Here is an 11,765-nt window from a genome sequence, read left to right on the forward strand (position 1 = left end):
TAATTAATTGTATTAACATTCCGACTGCATCATGATTATTCTTCCGCGAAAATCACTGCTGAGTGTTTGAAGTTTGTGTGCAAGTCACTTCTGACCCACTGTAGGCATTAAAAGAAAAATTATCTTCCTAAAAGCACTTTCTGCAGATTAAAATATATATATGGGGGGGGGGGATTACTGGACTTGCCACCAAGTTTCTGGCATATAGGAGTTTTTCTGTATGAGGCAAAGTTAATATATACGAACCACATTCTTGAAGTTTGTAAAACTACCATTTTAATAGAAGTATTTGGGACATTTTTTAAATTTATGAAAATAAATGTTTGATGCTAACTTGTGACTTATCTCCAATAAAATTTATAAAGTTATGTCTTGGGAATTTTGCATTATTCCATATTGGATGGATCACTTCAAAATTCTTTTTCTGTACTCTAGGTTCCCCCCACCCCCCCTAAAGTCACATTTGATTTATGGCAACCCCTGGTGGGGGTTTTCAAGGCAAGATACGTTCGGAGGTGGTTTGTCATTGCCTGCCTCCACATCACGACCCTGGTATTCCTTGGAGGCTTCCCATCCAAATACATGCCAGGGTCGACCCTGCTTAGCTTCTGAGATCTGATGAGATCAGTCTAGCCTGGGTTATCCAAATCAGGGCCTCTAGGTATATGTGTGAGTAAACTCCAGTCAAGTCGCAGCCGACTTATGGTGACCCCTTTTTTGGGGTTTTCATGGCAAGAGACTCACAGAGGTGGTTTGCCAGTGCCTTCCTCTGCACAGCAACTCTAGACTTCCTTGGTGGTCTCCCATCCAAATACTAACCAGGGCTGACCCTGCTTAGCTTCTGAGATCTGATGAGGTCAGTCTAGCCTGGGTTATCCAAATCAGGGCCTCTAGGTATATAGGACAGCTTAAATAAGTAGGAGAATTGCTAAAGTATCTAGCTTTGCAAGAAGTATTTTTTTTTTTAGATGCACAATTCTATTCTTTCATAAAAGAGGGAACCAGCAGAGTCTTGCGTGGCATAGTTTTAGCTGGACATACTGGGTTGGATCCAAAGGTGTCCTCCTTGCATGTGGAAGTCAACTAAGTGGTGCCTACTTAACCTCTCAGTTGAGTCCTGCAGGTTTTGGGTATGACCATCTTCTTCAGCAGACCAACGATAATGTCTTAGATGAACATGTGAAGCTGCCTTTATACAGAGTTGAATCATTTGTCTCAGCACCTTATGCTTGCAAAGCAAGCCATCTCCTACTGCAGTTAGCTGTTGATATTTGAACTCAACCAAAGTAAATGTTTTAAGCATCCAGTCCCCATCGGTTCGCAGCCAAACTTGGTGCAGGGAAGAACCCTGAAAAGCAAGGGGGGGGGATCAAGGTACTTAAGGAACCTGAGTACTGAGAGGGCCGGGTTGTGATGAGTCCAACCTACTCCCAGGGTTATTTGGAAGATAAAATGGGGAGAGGAAGAGGGAAACAATGTATATCATCCAGAGGTCTTTGAAGGAAGGGTGGAAACAGACAGATATTACCCAAAAATAAAAGACAGTACAGTTTAGCATCATTTTAATATAAAGCATTTAAATCAAAACAAAAATATTTTTTGTTAAATTAAGACAGTGATGAATTCATAGACTTTTCTACGAGAACTGTTGCTTCAGCAACAGTCTCTCAGCGACTTAATAAAGTCAAAGTATCGATCCAGGCTGAAATTCAGCCACCTGCTCTGATTTTTCTCACGTCATTTAACCAACAGAGCTTTTGAGCAGTTGAATTTTGCCATCAGATCCTTACAAATGCCTCTCTGGGAAGTGAATCAGCTCTTGGCCTTGCCTTTTTTTGCAGGAAGTTGTCCCGTTGCTTCTAGGTATCTGTTAATTAGTTCTTCCTGGGTATTGGGTAAGCAGGGCTGGTATTTACTGTATTCCATTGTGTATTCACCTTTTCCCTGGGGAAAGAGAAAACCTCCACGTCAGGGATGATTTAAGCCAACATCTCAGCTCTTAAAAGTTACACATTTAAAAACACAATGGCAATTTTAAAAATGGTACTTTGTCCACCTCCAACACGTTGCCAGTGGGCACCACAGTACCCACTGATGCATGCCTTGGCACTCATTTGCTTCTCCTCCAAAGCAAACTGCCAGTCTTGACTTTCATCCATCTTACGGGAGCCACACATGCTTTGGAAGAACCCAGGAAGTATCACCTAATTCTACCTACAGGTAGTACACGTTCGGAAGCAGCAGCCTACGTTGTAGGATACTTAATCTGCAGCCTCTCAGATTGTGTGATTGGCTGCAGGTACGCCATGGCAGCCATTGTCAAAAATTCCAAAACTGTCCGCAGGCTGAACAAGACTGAGGGCTCTTGTGCTGTATCCATCACATAACATACAGCGAAGGACAAAAAACCGCAATGAAAAGCAATGACTATACAGCAACTGACTTGGGCCTCTTAGTCTGGAAAATGGGTTTACGTTTGCAAAAGGGCAAATCTCTCTCTCTCTCTATATATATTTAGCACAACTTGGATGCATACACAACCATCTACCTTGGGGTAAAAGGCAGTGAGTGCACTGCCTACTTCAGAGCACCTCAGTTCAAAACAAGACAGAAAAATACACAGGTCTATGCCGGGGGGGGGAGGGATCAGGAATGTGGCTGGCCTTGGGAGTGATTCTAGGGGTGCGTTATTACACATACCTCTAATGTGAACGTTTAAAAGAGTATGTAAACACCTCAAGGGACTGCCAACTATTGGTGGGTCCCTGCATCAGATACTTCTAGCAGAAAGAGGCACAGATTCTGTGGGTTTGTGTGCAAAGCAGCCCTCAATCTCAGATGCCAGGGAATGTTCTGCTCCTGGTGCTCTTTGCCTACAACGATTTATTCCCCAGTCCTCGCTGCATTTCAGCCTCTTTGTAGGCACTGCTTCATTTTCCACGATACACGCGAGCACACCCTTAGCATCAACACGCACAATGACATCATCACATTGGGCCCCCGTTGGTTACTTTTTCTATCCCCTCCTTGCTTAAGGTAAGGTAAAGGTCCCCTGTGCAAGCACCGGGTCATTCCTGACCCATGGGGTGACGTCACATCCCGACATTTTCTGGGCAAACTTTGTTTTACAGGGCGGTTTGCCAGTGCCTTCCCCAGTCGTCTTCCCTTTACCCCCAGCAAGCTGGGTACTCATTTTACTGACCTCGGAAGGATGGAAGGCTGAGTCAACCTTGAACTGGTTCCTTGCTTACTGCTATCAAAAACCCAGAGGCTGGGCTATGGCAGCTGTAGCAAGAAGGCGGAGGCTGGCACCTGTGAGTCGACCAAACCCTGCAGATGGTAAAAAGGCTCCCACAGAGGTGTGCCTGTGTAATGTGCCGTCAAATCACAGCCAACTTATAGCGACCCCTGGTGGAGATGTCAAGGCAAGTTATTAAGCAGCGGTGGTTTGCCATTGCCTTCCTCTTCAGAGTCTTCCTTGAAGGTCTCCCTTCCAAGTACCGACCCAGCTTAGCTTCCAAGATCTGATGAGATTGGGCTATACTGCAGAGGTAGGAGTGCGCAAACACTGCCAGCTGAGCCTTCCAATTTCCCTTCCCTCTCTGTCGCCTTCTCTTAGTCTTCGCATTCCTCAACTGCTCTGGGCTGCTCCTAAACCTCCTTTGAGACCCTCCCTGCTTCCCTTGGCCCTCCCAGGCACCTGCTTACTCTACCCCCTCCTTCCACAGGCCCTTATGTCTACCCAGCTGTCTCTAGGATTAGCCAACAGCAGCTGCAATCCTTCTACTTGCTGCCCAGAGAGCTCTGCCGATCACTGCCAGGGGCCAGATCTTAGTCCATTATGATAGACATGTTGTTACGCAGGCAACAGGGCACAAAGACTTCTGTAAAAGAATGGTTTAATAGGGCCAGAAATTAGCTGCTTGCTTACCTCTGTGCAAGACCTCAATTCTGTCGCATATCCAAACATATTGTTCAAGGGAACCTGAGGACAAATTACATTCGATACATGTTTTATTGGGTAGAAAATTATTAAGTTTTTCTGTAAATCTGTAAACTTTCTGAAGAAGTGAGCTGTGACTCACGAAAGCTCATACCCTGCCAGAAATTCTGTTAATTCTTTAAGACTCTTGCTCTTTTCTACTGTAAATCAGCAGTAATTAAAGTGCTTAACTTTGCCTTCTCAAATCTAAGTTCAATATCAGTGCCCCCCTCCAATTATTTAAACCAGGGGTGTTGAACTCATTTGTGAAGAGGAACGGATATAACATAAATGTCTCTAGGTCGGGCCAAAGATATGTAACAAACAAACAAACAAACAAAATGTAAGGCAAGGTACTGGAGATACAAACTTTATAGAAGACACAGGCAAAATCAATTAATGATATTGCTTTTTTACTTAAAACACAAACAAGTTTACAACAATAAAATTCTTACAGCATTTTCTTTTATTTAATAGTCTTATTGTTATTGTTTTAAGAATGTATTTTAAGGAAAAAATTAAGTAAAAAATAATATAATTAATTGGCTTTGCCTGTGTCCTCTATAAAGTTAATATTTCTAGTCCCTCGCATTCATTTTAAAACTGCAGTGGGGTGGGGGCAGCTGCCTTGTCTGGCGAGCTTGCAGTGGACTAGCCAGCCAAGATCTGGACGGAATGGTGGTGTCCAGAAAAGCAGGGAGAAAGAGAGAGCAAGAGAGACAGAAAGAGTGAAACAGATAAGAGAGAAAGGGAGAGAGAAAGAGGGAAAGAAAGAGAAAAAGAGGGATAAAGAGAATGGGTAGACCTGGCCTCCAGACGGAGACTCCCCCCCCCCCCCCCGAGGACAGGTCTACCCGTTGGCTTGCATGGAAGTAGACCTGGCCTCCCGATGGGGACTTCTTTATTTTCTGACCGTGGAGGCCAGGTCTACCCCTAGGTAGCCTCCGGAGGCCCATAGAAACCTAGGGGTAGACCTGGCCTCTGGGGAAAAATAAAAGTCCCTGTCAGGGAAAGGACAGGAGCGAAGGGGGGGGGGTTGGGGGGCAGGGAGACGATGAGGGAAGGTACAAGGGCGGAGGGGAGGGCGGCGGGGAGGGTGGATGCACCTGGGAAGGTACGAGGGAGGCGGGGAGAGCAGTTGGGGGGGCGCACCTGGCCCTGCGGGGGCCTGGCTGCGCCCGGGGAAAAGACGAGGGCAGCGGGGAGGGGAGGGTGGCGGAGAGGGCGGCTGCACCCGGGAAGGTACGAGGGTGGCAAGGAGAGCAGCGGGGGGGGGGGGCTGGCCCTGCGGGGGCCTGGCTGCGCCCGGGGGACAAAGGCGGTGGTGAAGGGAGGGTGGTGGCGAGGGCGGCTGCTCCCAGGAAGGGACGAGGGCGGCGTGGGGGGCGTGCTTGGCCCCCACGGGGGCCTGGCCGCGCCCAGCAAAGGGCGGCAGGGCGGGGGGCTCGAGCTTCAGCTCGGGCCGGAGAACAGCCCTCCAGGGGCCGGATGCGGCCCGCAGGCAGACCTGTCTGACACCCCTGGTTTAAACCTTCTCACTCATTAAAACCTGTAAAAAAGAACTGTTTTTTCTTGGTGCAGAATGTCTAGCTTAGAATCATGATTTATACCTATTCTCTCCCGGATCAGAGGAGAATGCCTATGATATTAGGAGCTGTGGAACACAGGCAGGACAATGCTGCTGCAGTCATCTTGTTTGTGGGCTTTCTAGAGGCCCCTGGTTGGCCACTGTGTGAACAGACTGCTGGACTTGATGGGCCTTGGTCTGATCCAGCATGACTTTTCTTATGTTCAAACGACTCCCAAGTACCAACCCAAAATTGTGTGTGTGTGCTGTTAAGTCACAGCTGACTTATGGCGACCCCGTAGGATTTTCAAGGCAAAAGATATTCAGAGGTTTGCCATTGCCTGCCTCTGCATGGGCTGAGAGAATTGTGAGAGAACTGTGACTGGCCAAAGGTCACCCAGCGGGCTTCGTGTGGAGGAGTGGGGAATCGAAACTGGTTCTCCAGATTAGAGTCCCCCAGTCTTAACCACTACACCACACTGGCTCCAAAATTACCCCAGTCAAAAGACGTGAATTTGTTTAACTGGAGTCCTGGTCCATAATCCTGGCTCAGCAGCCACATTTAATCACCTGCAGCCCCAACAAAACACTCCTACACACGAAGCCAGCTGGGTAACCTTGGGCTAGTCACAACTCTTAGAGCTCTCTCAGCCCTGCTTACCTCACAGGGTGTCTGTTGTGGGGAAGGGAAGGTGATTGTAAGCTGGTTGCCACCTTAATTTCCAAATCTCTTACTCCCTCCCAGCTTACACAGATCCACCCCAAACATCCTGATCTTTTTTCATCTGTAATTTGGGAAGCAGAATAAGTTACGCAAAGTAAGCAGATACTTGCATTTGTCTAATTTATCATAATTTATCCACAGGAATTTGGATTTTTTTGGTCTTCTTTTGTCACAGAAGACATGCAACCCTGGTTTATGCCAACCAACGTCATAGAGGTCCCCTAACTACTGAATGTGGTGGAAGGATCAGTGTATTTAATCAGTTACACCAGCAGTTCTCAAACTGTGGGTATTGACTGTCTCGCAGATGGAGACGAGAGGTTCCAATTCCTCAGTTGGGAGAGGGTGCTGTGACCCTATCCAACAGTGCAAAGAGAGAGGAACGAGTTGCCATCTTCCCTCCTCAGCTCCTCCTTCACCCCATACCCTCATTCATACCCGAGGGAATGGGCTTCTTCCTTGCTGCCAGCAGTATGTATTGTGATGGGCATTACGAACATAAGAACATAAAAAAGTTATGCTGGATCAGACCCAGGCCCATCAGGTCCAGCAGTCTGTTCACACAGTGGCTAACCAGGTGCCTCTAGGAAGCCCACAAACAAGATGACTGCAGCAGCATCATGCCTGCATTCCTGACATCCACTGTCTCCTGAACCCGAACTGTCGGGGGCCAGCCCCCGCAAACAGACAAAGCTTAGAAGAGGGTCCCATTTCAAAAGATTTGAGAACCGCAAAGTGGTGCTCTATGGGCTAGTTGGCTTCATGACGGAATACGCTTTTAACAAACGCAATACATATTCATGGAAGAACTTCCGAGATAAGCAGCGGCCCAAACAAGTAACACTAAAAGTGTACCTATAAGCCATTAAAGTTCAGCACTGTGGATAGAAAAGGACCATGTCTGAATGTACTTACGTCAGAGTAGAGGGTGAAATAGCCTTCAGCGCCGTCTTGTCCTGTGATGATGCCGTGACGGCGACTGATTCCTGCCATCACCACTCCTTGGAATTCAATGGGTGCCACAACTTCCACAGACATAATGGGCTCGAGAATACACACCGTTGCACTTGCCATAGCTGGGGGGTGGGTGGGGGAAGAATATGATCAGCTCAAACACTGCTGCCTTCATATCTATTTATTTAAACAGTATTTATTATTATTTAAAATTGAGAACAGAAAATACAAAACAGAACTACTAGGACGTAGCACAATATATGCCATCTACTAACCTTCCCAAGGGGAAGCCGATACAAACAGAGACCCAGAGACAAAAAGCATCTACACAGTGATACACTACAAACACCCCTCTCATGTCAAACAGTTAAGCGCCAGGCCCCTGTATCACAAGAGCAGCGAGGCCAGGCTACCATAGATGAGAAAGGGGTCTCTATCTACTTGGGAGAACTCCGCCGGCACATGGAAAACTATGCAAAAGTAAACTCGCCTCCACTGAAGAAGGAAAAAACCTTATGAAAACTGACCAACTATGCTCCAGGAGCATCAAAAAATGGGAGCAGCTGAGAATCATTTAAACGGGGGTTGGGTGGGTGCAGAAATTAGTCTGCTCCCAAATGTATAAGAACATAAGGCAGCTTAAAATAAGGCAGCTTAAAATCATAAAGAACTAGAAGCCTGAAACTGGCATGGAAAAGGAAGAGTTGGACTGAGAATGGTGTTTTTGTGTGGGCATTTGCAATAAACCGAAGGGATGGGGGGAAGGGAAGGCAGAAGGCCTGCAAGGAAGAGGTTGTGAAGAACTTCATCTGTAAAGTGGTACCTTGTTTCAGGGCACCTTCGGCAGCTCTGATGAAAGAGATTTCGTTTGAGTCCACCATGTGATTAGCGCCATCCTCCAGAACGAACCGTATTCCTGAAATCTTGTGACCCGTCAAGGGACCTTTCTCGCATGCGTCACGGAATCCCTGGGAAGAACGGCCTCGGCATTAGTGAGTTCTCATCACAAAAACGCAGCATGTCCCAACAGCTGGAGAATGCAACTGGTAATGTGTGGAAGAGAACCAAGCAAATTCATGATTTGCTGCCACCACACTGCTGAAAGAAAAAGGTCTTGCCTGATTTGATAAGAAAAGCCTTGAGACAACACTGGCTTCAAACCTGTGAGTTACAAAGGAAGCAGAGGTCGCGCTTATGCACTTATAATATTAACCAAGTTTAAGTGTATGACCATGCATTTTTAATTTATTATTATTATTTACTCCATTTCTACCTGGTCTCAACAGGGACCCAAAGTAACTTAAATCTTTCTCCTCTGGTATATTTTATCCTCACAACAATGCTAAGAGGTAGGATAGGCTTTCAGGGTGTGACTGGCTGAAGCTAACCATCAAGCTTCCCTGGCCAAATGGGGATTTGAACCTGGCTCTCCCAGAACCTAGTCCAACTCCCTATACACTATACCACGTGGGCTCTTTCCTTTTTTAAAATAGTAAAACCTTATGAGAAGCTGAAAAATCCTGTGGTTCTTATGTATCTCTTTCCCAAAGACAATTTCCTAAAGCACCTGTTTACATGAACACACCAAGACATGCCGAGAGAGGGATACCATTGGAAAAAGAAGTATTAAACTACCTCCGAAAGTCTGCTGCCTTGAAATCCTACAGTGGGGTGTTGAACTCAATTGTTACGAGGGCCAGATATGACAGAAATGCCACTTGGTCAGGCCGGGCCATGCCTCACCAGTGCAGATCGACTGTGGGTGGGGGGTGGATTCCTCGGCTGGCTCACGAGCCAGATATGAGCTCTGGAGCCGGATCTGACCCATGGGCCTTACGTTTGACACCCCTGTCCTATGGGGTCACCATAAGTCTGCTGTGACTTGATGGCAAAAAAAAAATCTTTCAAAGAAAGAGAGATATCTTTCACCACAAGAGGGCACTGCCATAAGAATAAGCAAGTGTGGAAGAACAACTGGAATTTCTTATGCTGACCTTTAAAACCAACAGAAGGCCAAAAATCACATGCACGGTAGAAAGCTCAGTCAATAAACAAACTTTTCTGCATGGGTACACTGAGAACTGCCTGTTCTTCACATATACACACAAAGCATGAGAGAGTTCATTGTGCTAGCTTACGTCAGGTATACGGAACAGATCCTTTTAGCACATTATTGCTGGAAAAATAACCAATTGGGCCAGAAGGCAGGACACATTCATGCCTATATGGCTTGGTGACTCAGCTTTCCACTAGTATAGAAATGCAAGGAGTGGACAGACCAGGATGAATTCTACCACTACCCAAACCTGCCGCAACAGGAAGAGTCAGTAGCCTGCAAATCAGCTAAGTGTTAAAAATTAGAAATCCCAAACAAATTTTTGTAATGTCACTATTACTCAGCAGCTTTATTTCATTCTGGTTTTTATCCCAGTTGATCGTTTGGCTTCACAATCAATAACGTCATTTGAGAAAATGTCCATCCCCTGCTGCCTTTATCACCGTACAGATAGAGAACCATATCTTGTTTGTTTTTTTTCCATTACAAAATACAGGGAGACGTTACCTTTTCAATGGCTGGCACAAACTGCTTTGGGACATTGGTTCCAACAGTTCTGTCCTCAAATTCCACTTTGGTGTAGTTATCTGGATCCAGAGCTTCTAGAAATCCTGTCACTTTACCAAACTGGCCGGCCCCACCGCTCTGCCTTTTATGAGTGAAGTCAAACCTGCAAAACAAAACAAAACCATGATGTTCACTGGGAACAGTGTTGTTCAATCAGACAGCATATGTGGGTAGGCGGCAACCAACACCCCCACATATATGGTGCTCATCCCTAGCCTTTAGGTTTACGTCTCTAGACAATGGTGTTAAATTGCTGCTGGAGTATTGCTTTATTTAATTTAAATGTACTCAAAAATATTTATTTGCCAGCCTTTTCCAAAGACAACTGGGGTCAAGACTAAAGAATTTGGATGGGGTATATCACAGAGAACCAGTATGGTGTAGGGGTTAGGAGCAGTGACTCTAATCTGGAGAACCATGTTCCATTCCCCGCTCCTCCACATGAATCCTGGTGGGTGACCTTGGGCCAGTCACAGTTCTCTCAGAATTCTCTCAGCCCACAGAGAGGCAGGCAATGGCAAACCACCTCTGAACGTCTCTGGCCTTGAAAACACTACAGGGTCGCCATAAGTCAGCTGTGACTTGATGGCAAGTGCGTGCGCACCCCCCCACACACCCAGATTTATGGGAATATGATTGATACAATTATGCATACTGTGGGGGTAGTAGACAGTGAGTTAACTTTTTTTTCACTCTTCCACAGTGCTAGAATTTGTGGGCATCCAATGAAGATGATTGGGAGCAGACTCAGGACAGATAAAAGAAATACTTCTTCATACAAGTTGTGGAATTCACTGCCTTGAAAGGGCACAGATTCATAGAAGAAAAGTCTACAACTAACAGCCATGATAACTAAATGGAATCTCCACATTCAGAGGCAATGTACCACATTAACATATGAAACTGCCTTATACTGAATCAGACCCTGGTCCATCAAAGTCAGCATTGTCTACTCAGACCGGGAGCGGCTCTCCAGGGTCTCAGGCGGAGGTCTTTCACATCACCTACTTGCCTGGCCCCTTTAACTGGAGATGCCAGGGATTGAACCTGGGACCTTCTGCATGCCAAGCAGATGCTCTACCACTGAGCCACAGCCCCTCAATTGCTGGTAGAAACAATGCTGGGGGGTGAGGGCTTTGGCCTCAGTGCTCCTGCTTGTAGGACTTCTGGGGCATCTAGTAGCCCCTGGGGAAACAGGATACTGGCCTACACGGACCAGGGCTTTTCTAACGTTCTTGCTCCATAAGGCCCAGAGGTTTTTTTGTTTTGCTTGTATGTCTTAGTTAAACCAACATTGGTTTAATTACTGTGGCAAAATGATATTGATTTTGGCCCACATACCATACAGCCTGTTAGCTTTACAGTCAGCCTCAACATTCTGGAGCACCTCTGAGCTCACTCAAATAAGGGACTTGGGTACATTGCGCTGGTGTGCTTTTTGCATAAACCAAGCTTGGACCAAATACAATACCGTATAGTTCAGACCTCCACCCACCCCTTTGTACCCACTCAGTATAAGATTCCTCTCTTAAATTAATGTATCAAAAATTTATTGTGACTTCAAATCCATTTCCATCCACCCCCACTATGCTGCTTCGTTACCTTTCCCCCCATAAGGCCTGTGTTCAATCATTTATTTAGGGGAAATGGGGCACAAAAGTTTGCTATTTCTCTCTCCCCCCCCCCTCCCCGGTTCCTGCATCTACCGTAAGAGGCTTGCTATCTGATTTTGGGCCACTATTTGATGTGGATACTTCCCGCGCAAAGCTCCATGAGACAAACTAATTTAATTATTTTGCAAGGGACAGAAAACTAACTTAATCAATTTGATGTGGAAGTAAGATTCTTTTTTGTGTCTTTTGTAGCTTTTCCATTTAAATTGTTTTTATTTCTTAGGAAGCCTTCTGGTTTGCCC

General features: G+C 46.1%; 1 protein-coding gene across 1 annotated transcript in view; it reads right to left on the reverse strand.

The window, feature by feature from the left end:
* Window positions 1-1,658: 1,658 nt before the first annotated feature.
* The window catches only part of GFM1 (G elongation factor mitochondrial 1), a 49,842-nt gene continuing 39,735 nt past the window's right edge, over window positions 1,659-11,765 (reverse strand). Inside the window, exons 14-18 of the mRNA XM_056849886.1 lie at window positions 9,791-9,953; window positions 8,051-8,195; window positions 7,189-7,349; window positions 3,932-3,985; window positions 1,659-1,944 (exon numbers count right to left, since the gene is read on the reverse strand). Of these exons, the coding sequence (XP_056705864.1) occupies window positions 1,813-1,944; window positions 3,932-3,985; window positions 7,189-7,349; window positions 8,051-8,195; window positions 9,791-9,953 (655 nt within the window). The 3' untranslated portion in view covers window positions 1,659-1,812. The remainder of the gene's footprint in view (window positions 1,945-3,931; window positions 3,986-7,188; window positions 7,350-8,050; window positions 8,196-9,790; window positions 9,954-11,765) is intronic.

The sequence above is a fragment of the Euleptes europaea genome, chromosome 5 (genome assembly GCF_029931775.1).
Source record: "Euleptes europaea isolate rEulEur1 chromosome 5, rEulEur1.hap1, whole genome shotgun sequence".
In the NCBI taxonomy this organism is placed as follows: domain Eukaryota; kingdom Metazoa; phylum Chordata; class Lepidosauria; order Squamata; family Sphaerodactylidae; genus Euleptes; species Euleptes europaea.